The sequence below is a fragment of the Xenopus laevis genome, chromosome 3L, assembly GCF_017654675.1.
Source record: "Xenopus laevis strain J_2021 chromosome 3L, Xenopus_laevis_v10.1, whole genome shotgun sequence".
Classification (NCBI taxonomy): domain Eukaryota; kingdom Metazoa; phylum Chordata; class Amphibia; order Anura; family Pipidae; genus Xenopus; species Xenopus laevis.
The window spans coordinates 49,663,265-49,681,435 of NC_054375.1; the positions used below are offsets into that span (position 1 = coordinate 49,663,265).

The 18,171-nt window shown below is 38.5% G+C and overlaps 1 protein-coding gene across 4 annotated transcripts; it reads right to left on the reverse strand.

The window, feature by feature from the left end:
- sfxn1.L (sideroflexin 1 L homeolog) lies at positions 1–17,236 on the reverse strand. Of its 4 annotated transcripts, none has more exons than XM_041585288.1 (11): positions 17,100–17,236; positions 12,233–12,405; positions 10,951–11,121; positions 10,065–10,163; positions 8,091–8,166; positions 7,024–7,109; positions 6,003–6,130; positions 5,094–5,143; positions 4,955–5,004; positions 3,575–3,622; positions 1–1,624 (listed from the first exon to the last, which is right to left on the reverse strand). In XM_041585288.1, the coding sequence occupies exons 2-11, from the start codon at positions 12,394–12,396 to the stop codon at positions 1,528–1,530; spliced, it is 969 nt and encodes a 322-aa protein (XP_041441222.1). In that variant the 5' UTR covers positions 12,397–12,405; positions 17,100–17,236; the 3' UTR covers positions 1–1,527. The 4 variants fall into 4 exon arrangements, with proteins under 4 accessions (XP_041441222.1, XP_018106778.1, XP_018106780.1 ...); XM_018251289.2 differs by having other exon boundaries at positions 17,064–17,230; XM_018251291.2 differs by lacking the exon at positions 17,100–17,236 and adding an exon at positions 16,707–16,728.
- Between the last annotated feature and the right edge of the window lie 935 nt (positions 17,237–18,171).

Sequence of the window (18,171 nt, forward strand, 5' to 3'; positions counted from 1 at the left end):
TAGCTACATTTCATTTTATATATCAAAGCTTGCAATAAGCCAAACCATGTGTTTGTGGGATTTACCAACCATTGTACCGCATCCTGTTCCAGTTCAAGCAGCATTTGCTATAAATGGTTGTCAAGTAATAGTCGAATGAGCAGAAAAACAAAAATGAATGGAGGGAGCCTTCTAAGACTGACTATTCCTAGACGATTACACAGGACAGAAACCAACAGCAAAACTACTGAATGTAGAAAAATATAAATTGAAGCCCCTTAAAGGGAACATAAGTGAGGTATGCATAATTCTCTGCCATGAAACCCAGAATCAGCAATATTTGTAAAATCTTTGTACAAAATCAACTGGGAGGGGGTGTGCTGCCTGTATGATATCTTTAGTGACCCCAATCACTAACACCTTGACTTTGGGGCCATGCTGTACAGGTACTACTCTTTACATATACTATGGCATTCACTCCCCAGGCTTTCTAGGTCTCTTTGGGCCAAGCAAATTTGATACAAAGGAAAAAAACTACATAAAGCAGCACAAAAAGTCTATTTTTAAGCTGTTACAGTGTCAAACCCTTGGAACTTTCTCTCCCCTTCCCCAATCTGAATAGACAGGTAATGGGCCAAACTTAGCAAATCTGATAATGCGTGGTCCCCTGGCTAGTAATTCAATAACAGTAGCGTCTGAGCAGATCAGTCAGGAGAAGACCACATCCACAGTCCTCACCCTACAGGATTTCCAAGCCAAATTGATCTACATTTGTTGTTATTTTGGCCCCATATACCAATAAGTTGTCAGCATTGAATGAGCCCACAGGCATAATAAAGATAGTCAGCATAATAAAGATGCAGGTTTTGTATTTCTTCCACTTTAAAAACCCAGGGAGCATATTACTGAAATATAAAAGGGAATATAAAAGTAACATTGTACCTTTATTTTTCTCTTTGTATTTCGTTAATGTGAATGGATTGATTTCCCGATAGCCTTTTTGTTCTCTCAAGTATTTATGAAGGTTTTACTGATGCCAAACATATGCGCATGGATAGATTAGACCTATTCACAGAGCTCTGCATACATGGCCCAAGAACTCCCTGAGTTCTCTTATTGTGTTATACTGTGCTAGCAAAAAGACAAAATGGGGTGTAATTTGAAAGCCCTGGGTATCACTTTGGGTATGACCACCTGAACAAGGCTTTAAATGGACTTCCCATAACTATTCCGAGCTACTGTGCTTGTCAACTCTTTGTGCTATGAACCACTGCAGCATTGTATTATCAAACTTAATTAAAGTTCAGCATCAGGAGATCCTTATTACTAGTCTGTAATGAGTTGGTGCTTTTAATTGCAGATTGACTACTCTTTGTTTTTTTTTTGTCTTTTTCATAAGTGTATAAAATAAGTATGGTTAGTTTTTTTTTTCCCTACTAAAAAGGTCAAAGACACGCATTCTCATTTTTTTTTTTCATCCAATACTGTTGGCACATGTTCTGAACATGACGTTTAAATGATTGTTGGTGGTTCCCTAGTTTGCCATAATTACAATCCTTTGTTGAAGTAAACGCGCGCCAACCCTGGACTGTTTTCTTTAATTTTTGCTTGAAGTTCAGGCTCCAGACGGGTCACAGACATTGAGCTAAGCAAACAAAAAAGATTAGTAATTAACAAGTATAGAGTAACCTTTGGCACTCAGAAGGAATGCGATGATATGTATCTGCCATGTGAACTGCTAACACACTCTATATATAGAGAAAGATCAGCTTTTGATTTAATTTCAGGCACTGCTAGGTTTTAAGCTGGCTATACATTGGCCAGTGTGTGAGGCCCTCCGACGGGCTTCCTCGATCGATATCTGGCCAAAAGTCGGGGAGATGTTGATTGGGCAGGGCTAAAAATCTCATTGGTTCACGGCCGCATCTGTTCGTTGATGCAGTCCCGCGATCCGACCGCCCGAATGCCATACATTATGGTCCGATCGCAAAATTGGATCAGCCCGATATCACCCACCTCGAGGTGGGCATATTGGGAAGCGATACGCTTGTTTGGTGAAATCGCCAAATGAGCGGATCTCTACGTGCCACCTTTAGGACTATAAATCTGTAGGAGGCAACCTAAAACACTTCCCATTCATGTAAATAGAATGTGAGATGGACTGCTGCCACAATGTACGTTGTATATGATGCTGTAGAAGTACAATTATGTTTATGGTGTTGGCATCTCCAGAAAAAGCCAAAAACCTAAAATGATTCCTGCTTGACGGAATATTTTGTAAGGTCTATAAACATGGAATCATAGGGTACAAAAGAGCAGTGGTTTCAGACGGGGCCCAATGAGCTGTCAGAAGCTTTACATGTATGGGCGCTGTTACCCAGAATGCTCAGGGCCAGAGGTTTTCTGGATAAGGGGCCTTTCTGTAATTTGGATCTCCATACATGTCTACTAAAAAAAATCATTTAAAAATGAAACCCATTGTTTTGCCTCCAGTAAGGAATACTTGTATCTGAGTTGGGATCAAGTACAAGATACTGGTTTATTATTACAGACAGAAATCATTCTTAAAAATTCAAATTATTTGATTAAAATGAAAACCTTCCTGTAATTCAAAGCCTTTTGGATAACAGGTTTCCGGATAACGCATCCCATACCTGTACAATGGAACCACAATATCTGCTACCACAAAAACAAAGAACATTGATACATGCTACTAAAATAAAAACGTACAAATGGCAGACGGTTTGGTAATCCTAAAATAATCCTAAAATAATAGTGGCAATATTTTGATTTGAATGTGTTGATAAAAATGGTGTGCTTTAAAGGGATACTGTCATGGGAAAATTTTTTTTTCCAAAATGAATCAGTTAATAGAGCTGCTCCAGCAGAATTCTGCACTGAAATCCATTTCTCAAAAGAGCAAACAGATTTTTTTATATTCAATTTTGAAATCTGACATGGGGCTAGACATATTGTCAATTTCCCAGGTGCCCCAAGTCAAATGGATTTCAGTGCAGAATTCTGCTGGAGCAGCACCATTAACTGATTCATTTTGAAAAAAAAAAATTTTCCCATGACAGATACTGTTTTGAGGATCTGCTGATACTGCATGTTAAAGGAAAACTATACCCCCCAAACAATGTAGGTCTCTATTAAAAGATACTGAGTAAAACAGCTCATGTGTAAAACCCTGCTTCATGTAATTGGTATTTCTGGTCAGGTGATCTCTGAGGCAGCACATAAAGAGTCACGAAATGGTGGTTCAAGGCAAGAGATGTAAAAGGGCAATATTTATGTAAATATATATTCCAGTTTGGTAAGATTCTTTAATATGTCATTCAATTTGATATAAAATCTGTTGCTTAAATATTCATTTTGGGGGTATAGTTTTCCTTTAAGTCATTGGAAAGTTCCCTTCTGGGACCGTGACACTAAAATTCTGTAGTGTTTTATGTGCCATGTTACTTTAGCAGTTATTATTGGCTTTAAATGAACGTATGCAGTTGTATTATTTTGTGTATGTGTGCTCCACAGCCCATAAAGACACATATGCAAATAATAATATTTAAAAGGGTAGTGACAGATACAAACTTACCTATTCTGGGGAAACAGTGCGCAACAGAGAGGCGTGGCAAATACCAAACTGAGAAAATAACAAGAAACAGCGTAACTTGTCGGCTCTTTAGAAAATAAATGATGATGATGATGATGATGAAAGATCATTAATGACATGCTCCCATACTGCAAGTTTACCAACATTTCTAAAAATACGTGTTTTTCTAAACTGATGTGTATTTTCATCTTCGGGACGACTATTGCAGAATCCAAAAATGTGCAGCTCTTAATTGGGTTGTTCATCTTTTTTGCAAGTCCTGCCAAAGTGGTAGGACTTTGCAAAACAAACACTTTCCCCAATATATTTGCAATAAAAATGCATTTGTTTCATGTGATAAATAAATAGGTTTGTGCCTACCAATACAAGGGAAATGAGTTGCACTTTTGAAAAATTGTGTCCCGACCCCCTCCTCCTCTTAGCAGAAACTTGGCAGCAGGGAGAGAAAAATGGATGCCTTGCCTCTTCCTCATTCAATTACCACTGACCATAATGAAAGCCTATTGGATTAATGCTATGCAAATGAATATATTTTGTATTGGGAAAAGAGCTTGTTTTGTAATGTCCTGGTACTTGGGTACTAGCAAAAAGGTGATTTGTATGAATCTTATTGTTTGCAGTCCTAGGGCATTAAAGATATTCTAACTGAAGCTGGAAGCTTGTATTATCACTTCCACATGACATAGGCCCAGAGTTTAATTTATTAAACTCGGAATGCCAAAAACCTGAAAATTTTACCATAAAATCCAGACTTTTAGTGGGAAAAAAGGGTACGATTTTTTTTCGGGATTTATTATACCCCGAGGATCGAAAAAGTCAGAATTCGAAAATCTGGAATCCCAGACCTGCCGAGGTTGTATATAAGTCAATGGGAGAAGACCCGAAGAATATTTTGTGGTTTTCGGACAAAAATAAGAAAAAGATTGGAGTTTTTGGGTGGAAAATCTGAAAAAATTCATATGATTCATTTTCTTCATGTTTTTTTGCCGGCTTTTTCCCACACATAACATTTTCGGGAAAATGTATTGATAAATAAGGGGAAAAAACCTGTGCAGATTTGGTCGGAGGATTTTTCAGAAAATAATGAGATAAATTAGGACTTTAATAAATGGGCTACCAACCCAGGAGAGGGCTGTACAAGGCCTTGCTGTATGTCATCGGGAATTGGTGTAGGTGGAGAATAATGAAGTGATTCCTGTTATCCTTAGTAATTAATAGCATTGTTTACAGGCAGTTTTGGAAAAAATGATACAGGCAGTTTTGGAATCAATAATAATTTCTTTAATGGTTTGCACATTTTGTTTTTACAACTGAAAAGAGACAAGTGCTAAAAAACAAACAAAACAAAAACGAAATACTTACCAGAATCCTACTAATCCTACTTGGATAGGGGCGCTCATCCATGGGAATCGCTAAATTAAAAAACAAAATATTATAGATGTAAGACGATAATGAAATTTCTTTGCAGTAATGAGACGATAAATAAAGAAGTCAGACTTACTTTTAGAAAGGCTTTCTTTTCCAAAGTGTTCATTATGAAAGGAGGGATGGCTGTAAATCACGTGCAATATGGAGTTAGAAATCAAAACGCTACGTTTTAAAATACCAGCGTGTATGATTTTCTTGAAAGGAAAAACGGACTTTATAATACACATTTTTAGTATGTTTAGCGACATGCCTGCAGTACATCATAAACTCTCCAGTACCAACTGCCAATGACCTGACTGTCAGAAACATTGATTTGACATTTCTGTGCTGCTCTTCAATCTACTCTGCACTAAATGTGCAATTTGCCATCACAACGAAAAAAAGGCCACAACAGGCAAGGCAAACCAGTTCAAGTCTGAATATGAGGGTCAGAACTGATTAGTCAATCTGATATTTACATGCCTCTATACATTTTCTTTGACATATGTTTATGTCACTAGCTGGACAAAAATTTTTTCCCTTCAAATACTTCCAGGATCCTACACCTGCAGGCAAATACACATAAGTCTACAGCAACCTCAAGAAATGATGAACTAACATTTTTTTGGGGTGTAAGATGATTATATAAACTTCTGTGGATTGTCATCATCTGTCCCTACTATAAACAAAGAATGTTATCCATTTATATTTTCTTTTGGAGGATACAAAGTACTATCAAGCCAAACACATATATGTGAAATGTATGATGGCAACACTGCCCGATTTATCCCAAAAATCTGAACTTCTTACATGTAGGAGACCTGCTGGAATATATTAAAATGATGTTGTTATCCCAGTTCCGCTGTTCCAAGCCATTCCAAGTTTTACCCATTTGCATCATTCCCTATCTCACCGCACTTGCCCTCTTTAACCTCGCCTGTGGAAACTGATATTACATTATAAGCTACAAATTTCGAATGGAGGGCGAGATAGTGATACCAACCCATGCCAGGAGCAGCCATTAAGATACGAGAAACAACGACTTGGGTAATGGCCTGCTTAGCAGCGTTTGCAGATTCTCCAATTCGGTTTCCGTTTTCATCTGTGACTGGAATACCATATTTCAACTCCCTACAGAATGAAACCAACAATACAAACCTCAGAATAAACAAATCTTGGCAATAACATTATACAAACACGGCCACGGTTATTCCTTAAATTCACAATTACGGGATACTGTCATGGGAAAATTTTTTTTTTCAAAATGAATCAGTTAATAGAGCTGCTCCAGCAGAATTCTGCACTAAAATCCATTTCTCAAAAGAGCAAACAGATTTTTTTATATTTAATTTTGAAATCTGACATGGGGCTAGACATTTTGTCAATTTCCCAGCTGCCCCTTGTCATGTGACTTGTGCCTGCACTTTAGGAGAGAAATACTTTCTGGCAGGCTGCTGTTTTTCTTTCTCAATGTAACTGAATGTGTCTCAGTGGGACATAGGTTTTTACTATTGAGTGTTGTTCTTGGATCTACCAGGCAGCTGTTATCTTGTGTTAGGGAGCTGTTACCTGGTTACCTTCCCATTGTTCTTTTGTTTGGCTGCGGGGGGGGGGGGAAGGGAGGGGGTGATATCACTCCAACTTGCAGTACAGCAGTAAAGAGTGATTGAAGTTTATCAGAGCACAAGTCACATGACTTGGGACAGCTGGGAAATTGACAATATGTCTAGCCCCATGTCAGATTTCAAAATTGAATATAAAAAAATCTGTTTGCTCTTTTGAGAAATGGATTTCAGTGCAGAATTCTGCTGGAGCAGCACTATTAACTGATGTGTTTTGAAAAAATGTTTTTTCCCATGACAGTGGGAAAAACTACTGAATAAGTGACAGGTGAGAGAAGCCGCAGCTCTTCCTCGGTTTACGGTCAGGTGCAATTGCTTTGGCCATCTTCCTAAAATAACATAGAACTAGAGAACTTGGCACAAGCTTCCATTTGCTTGAAACAAAGCGTGAGACTGGCTTACCTTTGCCGCATTAATGGAATATTGATACAGTTAGCGGCAGCAACAGCAGCAAAGGGAACAAATCTTCCTATAAGCGGTGAGACACGCTAAAATGGCAGAAAAAGAAGGAGAAAAAAACTGGGGTCATGGGTGGTGCAGATCAGTTACAGTTGGCAAGTCTAAGATTGAACCGCTCTCATTTAAAAAGTAATATAGGACATTTCTGATTTACAAATTATTATTTTAGAAAGTGGCTTTTAATGAGCTTGAGGTTTCAAACCTACATGGGGAGGCACATTTATCAAGGGTTGAATTTAGAATTCCCATAAACTTGAAATTCGAAGAATCGAAATTTATTAATAAAATCAAATTTTCTCAGCTCGGACAAATTAAATAGAGCTGAAAACTCGAATCGAATTTGATTATAATTAGAAAAACTTGAATCGAATTTCGAAACCCGAAAAAAACTCAAATGTTAGGAAGGCTGCAAACATCACCAAATGGATCCCTGGACCTCTCCCATTGACCTTTACCGTAATTCGGCAGGTTTTAGGTTGCGAATAGTCGAATTTGAGTTCTTGAAGGGCCAGAGTATGATAAATCTCTAAATTCGAATTAAAACTCTAATTTGAGAGTTTTGACCAAAAATAAAATTCTAATTTTTACTTTGACCCTTAATAAATCTGCCCCTTATAGATATTTGCTACAAGTCCAAGAGATGATGGTAAGTACTGTTGTCCCTTTGTTTTATAAACATATTATTAAAAGAGCATGGAAATTATATACTCCATCCAGTATATCCCTCTTTTTTCAACAGAAAATTCCATCTTTGGTGTTGTAAGCAAATCAGCTTTAGCCAGCTAAGCTAAATACTAGTAATCCTAATACGGAAAAGCTCAAAAACCCACTTCCTTGTACCTGTTGTTACAAGATCTTAATTTCAATAAACTGCCCAAATTAAATTTTCTTTTATCCTGATAGACCACATCTCATGTGAATGAAAAATGACTCTCAACAGTGGTGAAATCTGTATTAGTGTTATTGGTAATTGTGCAACAAGGACAAGACAAACAAAAAAATAAAAATACCTTGGTTAGTGCATTAAGTCCTAGAGCTGTGGCAACAGCACCTGTGGTGGCAGAAACATAAGCTGTTCCCAGCTGGCTAAAAGAACAAGAAGTAGAAGGGTTTGCATGTGCATGGTGAGATTGTGTTAAACACACTGCATGAAATGGACTAAAAACAAAGGGTAAGTAATGGTAAGAAAAATGAGTAACTTTAGTATATTTTAGAATCAATATTATTACTACATTATGCTGCAACCTCCACTGTTAAATGTTCTCCTCTGGATGCACTGGGCGAGTATCTTATTGCCACCCTACTAACAAAGCTTTGCTCACAAGTTATATGAGAAATCCAACGTAGCCAGCTGGCTTATGGCACACTTTTCATTCTTTCTATATATAATAACAGGAAAGGGATGTGTGTCATGACTGAAACACTAAAGAACAGTAATTCCATCCGTTATGCTGATGGAGCAAATGTTATTGAAGTATCTGGCACATAGAAGTGCACCATTGATTTCACATGGAAATAGGCGTGGCCAGATGTGCCAGCTGTTTTTCCATAATGTCTGCTGCATGTGCATTTTAATGGCTTTGAATGTTTTCCTTGACACAGGATTCATTTGGATAGCTGTTAATGTTTTCCAGCCTACCACGAAAAGGATAAGAGGAAAAAATCATCAGAGCTCTAGAAGAATGTGCATTGAACAGTTACCATTCCTACATTTCATTCAACAAGAGTCTTTTAAGGCTGGAGTAATTCTGACAAGAGGTCACCAAGCTGATTTTTGCAAGTGGCAATAATAAAAACATATGCAGGAAATGGAATGAAGTTCCATTTAGATCAGGCAAGAACTCTATACATTCTCCCTCGGAGGAAGTATAGAGTGGTTTCCACTACCACCTCTATGCTGATGACATGCAGATCTATCTCTCCTCTCCTGATCTCAACCCAGAGCTCCTAACTCTGGTCTCATCCTGCCTGTCCCTCTAATTGGATATTGCAGCGCTACCTTAAATTAAACCTCTCTAAAACTAAAATGGTTCTCTTCCCTCCAACTAACACCATTAATATCCCAGAAGTATCCATCATAGCTAACTATTCCACTATCACCCCCTCTCGCCAGGCCTGGTGCCTTGGGGTTATCCTAGATTCTGCCCTGTCCTTCACTCCTCATATCCAGTCACTTATTAAATCATGTCACTTCCACCTAAGGCACATATCCAAAATACGATCATTTATCACCAAAGATGCTGCCAAAAGTCTTATTCACTCTCTCATCATATCACGTCTAGACTACTGTAACTCTTTTTTTTTTTTTTTGTAACTTTTTTTATTGAGGCTCAGCAACCGCTCCTCCTCTACCATGCCACTCTGCCAATCCCTACACTGGCTTCCTCTACCTTTCAGAATAAAATTCAAATTAATAACCCTGACGTTCAAAGCACTTCATAACTCATCCTACATCTCTGACCTAATCTCTCTATACTCACCCAACCGCTTGCTACACTCCTCTACTGACCTGCTACTCAACTCTTCTCTCATTACCTCCTCACACACTTGCATTCAAGACTTTGCAAGGGCTGCATCCCTCCTCTGGATTTCTCTCCCACGGTCTGTCCGACTTTCTCCCAACCTTTCTGCTTTCAAAAGATCTCTAAAACGCACTTCTTTAGAGAAGCCTACCCTCACTCAGCTTAACTAAATAATACAAATACAGTACTACATCTCTAACTCACTTAATTCTGATCCTGCCCACTCCCACACCTTGTGTCTTATACTCTTCCCTTTAGATTGTAAGCTCCTTTGCACAGGGCCTTCCTCACCTTTTGTACCGGTATTGGTTGTGGTGTATGTAACTCCAGATGTTCTATGTATGTAATTAATGTGATTTAGTTGTATAAACACATTTACTTTACAGCGCTGCAAAATATGCTGGCACTTTATAAAGAAATGTTAATAACTGCCTCAGGTCCCAGTGTCAAACATCATCCTACCTTACAGTGATGGGGGCATCTCCACTCCTATTAGTGTAGTTGACGATGGCATTAAAAGACTGATTAATCCACTGCCAAAAGACCACAGCTGGAGTTGTTCTAAGGAGAGAAAGAGCACATGCCATTTATATTCTTTCAAGTGACCCTGGGCAAAAGTTTGCTAGGCTCTATCAAACCATCTGGAAAGAATCTGCATATCCTCTGCTTAATTACAACTGAGAAGGAACTGACCAGGGTTACAATCAGTTCCTTTCCTCGGCTGTAGGTAACGAAGCTCTGATTCTGAATAGCAGTCTTACAAATGTGCTACATTACTAAGGGGCAGATTCATCAAGGGTCGAATTGAAAATTCGAAAGTCAAATTTTCGAGTTTTTTTATGGTCAAAACTGGCAAATTCGACTAGGGAGTTCTGCAAATTCGATTCAAGTGTTTCAAAAAATTCTAATTCGATATTTATCATACTCTGGCCCTTTAAGAACTCGAATAACCTGCCGAATTGCTGTTTAAGTCAAAGGGAGAGGTACAGGGATCACTTTGGAGTTGTTTGCAGCCTTCCAGAAATTTGAGTTTTTTTTAAGGAGAAATTTTTAAAAGAGAGTTTTTAAAATTCTAATCCAGTTTTCGGGTCGATTACATTCATCCGAGTTTAAAAAAATTAGATTTTTTTTTTTAAAATAAACTTTGATTGGTCAATTTTTTTTTAACAAGCAAGTGAATTTGAAATTCGACCTTTGATAAATCTGCCCCTTAATGTGCAACGTAAAACATAAATACTTGAGTGAGATGCTACCAGCTCTGCTCTCTGTCACAAGCAGCCAGTTGCTAAATTTGATATTTGAATTAGGATTAAATCTTGGTGAATAAATCGAAATACCCGTTTCTCACCTGTAAAAGGTCATCATGCAGCCAGTGATGGTCATGTTCATTGGTACCTGAGCTGACATTCGCCCAATCAGGATCATCTTCTCACCCGTGTCGGGATGAAATGCTGAATCATATACATACTTAGCTCTCCACAGTTCATCTTCAGTCAGTCCTGGCTCCACAATACCCTGTCTGATGTTACAAAGTGACAGCATTAATTGAATATAGTAGATATCAAAGACCCCCATTCATTCATTGTAAGTGTCCTGTAACACGTGATAATAACCTTGCTCATTTTCTGCATAGGATTTCCCACTCACAGCAGTATGAAGCTCTGCTAACTATGGCCATGTTTTTTTTTTTTTTTTTTTTTTTAAAAGAGGCAGTATCAAGATTAAGTATAGTCTAAAAGTATTTACACTTAAAGGGATTGCTCACCTTCAAACACTTTTTTCAGTTCAGTTGGTTTCGGATAGTTCACCATAAACTAAGACTTTTTTTTCGATTACTTTATATTTGTGACAGTTTTTCTAATACTGAAGTATAAAGTTTCATTTTTCTAAAGCAGCTCTGTGGGGGGGTCGCCGACTCTGTAACGGTTTTAAATTGATACAATTAGTTGATACATTTGTTATCTTTAGCCCTGTTAAGCAAAATCCCAGAGTATTATTAAAGGCAGCAGTTAGAATTGATACAATAGTTGCTAATACTCCAGTGATGTGGCTGAGAAATGTATCAACTAATTGTATCAACTAAAAGTAGCAAATTGTTAACAGTTCCGATGCTCCTGGATCACTGAGCTTACAGACAAACACTAAAGGCAGGAACATTTAACTTTCAACTTAAATTTTAGGGAAACCGTAAAAAATAAAAGAGGGAAAGTAATTGGAAAAAGTCTGTTTATGGTGAACAATCTGAAAACAACTGAACTGAAAAAGTGTTTGGAAGTTGAACAACGCCTTTAATTTACATTTTTTTTGCATCCTTTCTAGAATGCACTTCGACACTCATAAGGATGAAACTGCCAACTGCCGAGCTTGTTGTCAGGAACGAAATGTGTTCACTGCAACAAACTCATGACAACTACAATTTATTACCCGAATCAGCCGGAAGCTTATTAGGGCTGAACCCTAACAATTACTGTATGCTATAAAGTAAATGTAAGATTTCCTGTAATACCTATATGAGGAATATTCTATATCCTGCTTTTGTCACAGTAATCTGGACTGCCTATTAAAATGCAGCAGGGTATCACTTATACTTGTGTCTATTCATTTTAATACCCAGGAAGGATTTTCAGCACCTGTAGTCATGAACTATCTGCCGAGACCGTTCCAGCTGATCATTGGGTAGAAGGATATTCCTCGGATCGGTTACAGTGAAGAAATGCTTGGCTCTTCCAACAAATGTACTCTGATCCCAGCGGGGCTCCTTGATGTTAATATTTAAAGCTAATTCCCCTGACATTTTCAGAAGCTGGAAAACAAACACAAAATCAATCATAAGCTTTCATTAGAAAGGGTAACCAGCAGCGAAACAGAGCTGTCCTTTAACTCCTTCCTGCACCAACTCAGCATTTACATACAATGGCAGACTTGTCCCCATACACCATATACATACTCACAAAAATCCTATTAAAGAAGCGTTCCAAAGTAAGTGATTGCACTTGCACCTTAGATCAGACATTCCAAACTGTGGTGCTGGCCCCAGCAAACTGTGGTGCTGGCCCCATGGGGTACAATTAAGGTTGGGTTTTATGTGAATGTTTATTTTCTGTCCAGGAGAAGCCTTACAAAAACAGGGTGACTATTACCATTTTGTTAGCTAATGAATGGGCTAGGGGAGGCCTGAACAAAGGTTCCTACAATAATAATAATAATAATATTAGAATAATATCAGCCAAGATGGCTGCAATAGCTCCATATACAATGGACCTGAATCCCTCTACACCATGGATTTGGAAACATGATGCTGCATAATTGGTACCTCCAAATCCCATTCCCCTATTACCAATTTTGGATTTGTGATTTTCTAATACGATATTGATTATCACATTTACTTTAACTGTTAGTATGAGGTAGAGAGTGATGTTCTGAGATCATTTACAATTGGTTTTCATTTTTTTCATTATTTGTGGTTTTTTAGTTATTTAGCAGCTCTCCACTTTGCAATTTCAGCACTGGTTGCTAGGGCAATCGTGTATTGATTTGAAAAAGAGACTGGGATATAAACAGGAGAGAGGGTCTGAATAGAAAGATGAGGAATAAAAAGTAGCAAAATCAATAAATTTGTAGCTCAATAACACATTTGTTTTTAGATGGGGTTAGTGACCCCAATTTGGAAACTGGAAAGAGTCAGAAGAAAAAGGCAAATAATTCAAAAACTATAAAATAATGAAGACCAATTGAAAAGTTGCTTAGAATTAGCCATTCTATAACATGTGAAAAGTGAACCACCCTTTAAAGAAGTCTCATGGGAATGTGCAAGGGAATTTAAAGCTTCAGTTATAATATCTGAGAATGTTGACTTTGTTAATGTGTAACAGGACAAATGGTATAATTCAATAGACTTCATGGATCACCCTTTTCCAAGCAATTATGATGTTTTTTTCTCCTTAACCACTGCAATTGTGCAATGGCTTGGTAATTCTTATACAGATATTTTCAGGCACCACTCCAGCCAGGAACACATCTAGTAGAATTTAAAACCTGTCTCTTCTTAGCAGTAATAAGACTAAAATATGTTGTATGGCATGCACAAAGGAAAACATCAACAGCTAAGTTATGGACTGATATTTCATGATGCAGATAGCTACAGATCGATTATACAGAATGTTTGGGATCGGTGTAAGGTTTTTTTTTTCTTAATTTGGATCACTATACCTTGAGGCTACTAATAACATTTTTAAACATTAAAAAAAAAATAATTGTGTGCCCACCTACATTTAATTATGAACGGATACCCGAGAAGAACTATGTTCAGAATGTAGCTTAGTTATGGACTGATATTTCATAATGCTGATAGCTACAGATATGGGATCTGTTATCCAGAATGTTTGGGATATGGCGTTTTCTGAGTAAGGTCTTTTTAAAGGGATACTGTCATGGGAAAAAAATTTTTTTCCAAAATGAATCAGTTAATAGTGCTGTTCCAGCAGAATTCTACACTGAAATCCATTTCTCAAAAGAGCAAACAGATTTTTTTATATTTAATTTTGAAATCTGACATGGGGCTAGACATTTTGTCAATTTCCCAGCTGCCCCATGTCATGTGACGTGCTCTGATAAACATAAATCACTCTTTACTGCTGTACTGCAAGTTGGAGTAATATCACCCCCTACCTTTCCCCCCCCCAGCAGCCAAACAACAGAACAATGGGAAAGTAACCAGATAGCAGCTCCCTAACACAAGATAACAGCTGCCTGGTAGATCTAAGAACAACACTCAATAGTAAAAACCCATGTCCCACTGGGACACATTCAGTTACATTGAGAAGGAAAAACAGCAGCCTGCCAGAAAGCATTTCTCTCCTGAAGTGCAGGCACAAGTCACATGACATGGGGCAGCTGGGAAATGGACAAAATGTCTAGCCCCATGTCAGATTTCAAAATTGAATATAAAAAAATCTGTTTGCTCTTTTGAGAAATGGATTTCAATGCAGAATTCTGCTGGAGCAGCACTATTAACTGATTCATTTTGAAAATTTTTTTTTTTCCCATGACAGTATCCCTTTAATTGGGATCACTATACCTTAAGACTATTAATAACATTTTTAAACATTAAAACAAACCCAATTATTTTTCGCCAATATGAGTTTATGCAGCTTACAGTAGAACCCCCATTTTACATCCCCTGATTTTAAGTTTTCCCTCATTTTATATTGTTGTTTTGTGGTCCCACCTATATATTATGCATAATACATTTCCCTGATTTTACATTTCCCTGGATTTTACATCATTTTTTTTCAGGCCCCCTGAAAAAAAGTAAAATAGGGGTTTTACTGTATTTACAAGTTTATTTATTGCAGAAAAAAAAAATTTTTTGCTCCGCATCAGGCTTATGTCTCAAGGAATGTGCCAAGTACACAACAAAATGTGACATGCTTCCACTTTGTGCCAACTCCTAGGCCTACCACCTGGCATGACAGGAAGAACTGTGTGCCCAGTGAGCAGAATAATGTCAGAAGAACCTCGTGCCTCATTCATAATTCAGGAAACTGACAATCGGCTGCAGTCTCCATCATGTTTACTAAATGACACGTAGGTCAATCGCCTTGCACAAGGTCATAGCTGATACCTTTGGCTACGTTCATGATGCTGTAAAGCACCATCATTTGAGGAATAATTAGTGAAACTTGGTTATAAGAGAATTGTTGTACCAAATTTATTAGCAGAGAGATGTGTTGAGGGCCATCTGCTCTTGACACAAGAATGATTGCTAATCTGGTTTCCATAGCATCCATTGTACATGGAACTCCCATAGGGAGATGTAAAGAGGATATGTGCAGCATAGCGGCACACGCAAACAGGCCTGTTGCCATAGCAACAACAGTGCACATTCACACCAGTGGCGTTATCACCTTTTGGAGGATACATTCTCCTTTATAGGTGCTTTGCAAATGTTTTTTTTTTTTTACATACACACACAGGGATATTAAGGGCATGGGGGCCTTGCATTTTTCCCTCCCCCAGTCGATAAGGCTTTAATGGTCCTTAAAACATTTTGTTTATCCCTTTCTGTTCTATGGGTCTCTCTGTTACAGGAGTCCATTCTCCTCCAGGTCTTTAAATCAGCTTTTATCAACTTGCAACATGAGTCAGGAGTGCCGAGAATATAAGCAGCTACATATGAAATTAGACAGACAAATAACTCTAAGAGCAGTGGCAAAATGTAATGAATGTAGTTTGGAAAAGTACACTTTCTATCACTGTGCAAAAAACTGTTTGGTGTCCCCTGATTTTAAGTTTTATTTTACATTGTTGTTTTGTGGTCCCACCTATATATTATATGCATAATACATTTCCCAGGATTTTACATAATTTTTTTTCTGGTCCCCTGAAAAATATAAAATGGGGGGTTCTACTTATGATAAACCTACATTTTACATAAAGTTCCTTGGATATGGGAAATTATGGAACGGCCATCTATCATACAGTGTATAACTAAGCTGCAGAAATTCATACTGGTGGCAAAACAGACTATTCAATGTCTAAATATTTTGTAGTAATTAAGGTACGGTGATGGAAAAACCTCTAATGCAGAAAAACCCCAGATCCCAAGCATTCTAGATAATAGATCCCATACCTGTACTGAAAGATTTACCGACTAGAATGTTGCCAGGCAGGGGTTTAACAACAGATAAAGCAGACCCTGCGACTGCAGGGGGCCCCTGGAGGCCCTAATTCTAGATCATTTTAATAAATATTGGCTCAACCTCTAGACAAAAAAAATAATTTGCTGTGGGCCCTCAACTATCTAGTTACACCACCGATTCCAGGCTGGAATAGTCCAATAGTTGGAAGCGATTACTCGCAGCCCAGCTGAAAGCCATCGACATACATGGGTGATTCCATTTCAGTAACAGGAGGGCTATTATTTTGTGCTGCACTATTCCTTCCCTAGGCCTGGTGCAAGCAGGGGCAGACATAGGATGAACAGGAGCCAATACACGGTCACTATTCTGTTTAATGATCAAGCAGGATCCCAGCCAAATAATGAAGGACTCGTTTGCAGAACAGCTCACATATCAGTCCCCAAGAGAAACACATGCCATTTACTTTCCAGCAGGGACTGCTGCCATCTTATCAGTCACACACCGGCAAAACCATCCTCACACGCTGCTACTGCCGCTGGACAACAACTCCCAGCATGCATCAACGCTTCATTATATGCTGAGGAATTCTGGGATTTGTAGTCCACCAGCATCTGGGTACAAAGGTTAAAGAAACAAGGATCTATCACGATATATTGTACACGAATTCATCCCTACAATGAACTATATATACACAGGGTGAATGGAGCACGTGCTTGAGGGATCCAATCATCGTTACCGTTACATTTCATTTGTACGCTATTGTATGTATATAATGAATGGCACAGAGGCGCATGAACGCGTGGCAAGGCACCCGACTTATCCCTCAGTCCAATCCCGGCTACTGGCAAATACGTACGGGAAAGAAAGGGTTAGCCACACGGCCACTTACACTGGTTGGGCTGTGGAACCGGCTCTACTCGCTGTCCGCTTGTGACTGCTTGTGTTCTGCCAGCCTGTACTGTGCCGCGGCGACTCTGGGATGATCACGTGGCGCTTCTCTGTCACCTATCTACGGAGACGCAGAAGGACCAAAATGTTGGCAGGCAGAGAGTGTATATGTATGAGTACTAGAGCTTAAACTTGATATTGAGTCTTCTATTATATATATATATATATATATATATATATATATATATATATATATATATATATATATATATATATATATATATATATATAGTATGTAACGTAGTATTTTCTCCGGTCCTAACTAGTTAGCTGGGATTGGGAATCAGTTGTTAAAGGGGAACCATCGCGAAAATGAAAATTTAACATAAGCTTCCTCATACTGAAAAGAGAAACTTTCTAAATACAATCAATTAAATATTCTGCATTGTTTCTGGAGTAATCAAGTTTATCTTCACTATCCCTCTCTCAGCATCTGTTTCTCTTCATTTCTTTTTCATGCAGCAGTTGCGTGTCGGACTGGGACACCAGGGGCCCACTAAAAAACCTTAGACCAGGGGCCCACCAAAAAACCTTAGACCAGGGGCCCACCAAAAAACCTTAGACCAGGGGCCCACCAAAAAACCTTAGGCCAGGGGCCCACCAAAAAACCTTAGATCAAGAGCCCACCAAAAAACCTCAGACCAGGGGCCCACCAAAAAACCTTAGACCAGGGGCCCACCAAAAAACCTTAGATCAAGAGCCCACCAAAAAACCTTAGACCAGGGGCCCACCAAAAAAGCTTAGATCAAGAGCCCACCAAAAAACCTTAGATCAGGGGCCCACCAAAAAACCTTAGATCAGGGGCCCACCAAAAAACCTTAGGCCAGGGGCCCACCAAAAAACCTTAGACCAGGGGCCCACCAAAAAACCTTAGATCAGGGGCCCACCAAAAACTTTAGGCCAGGGGCCCACCAAAAAACCTTAGATCAAGAGCCCACCAAAAAACCTTAGACCAGGGGCCCACCAAAAAACCTTAGGCC

What these genes read in the sequence shown, in the direction of transcription:
- sfxn1.L (XM_041585288.1), bottom strand. Translation starts at nt 12,396, where the DNA reads ATGTCAGGGGAATTAGCTTTAAATATTAACATCAAGGAGCCCCGCTGG. An exon ending in GATGCCCCCATCACTGTAAG is followed by an intron (nt 8,167 to 10,064) that starts GTAGGATGATGT and finishes TTGTTCTTTTAG; the next exon opens with CCAGCTGGGAACAGCTTATG. An exon ending in AAAAGAAAGCCTTTCTAAAA is followed by an intron (nt 5,005 to 5,093) that starts GTAAGTCTGACT and finishes TTTTTAATTTAG; the next exon opens with CGATTCCCATGGATGAGCGC.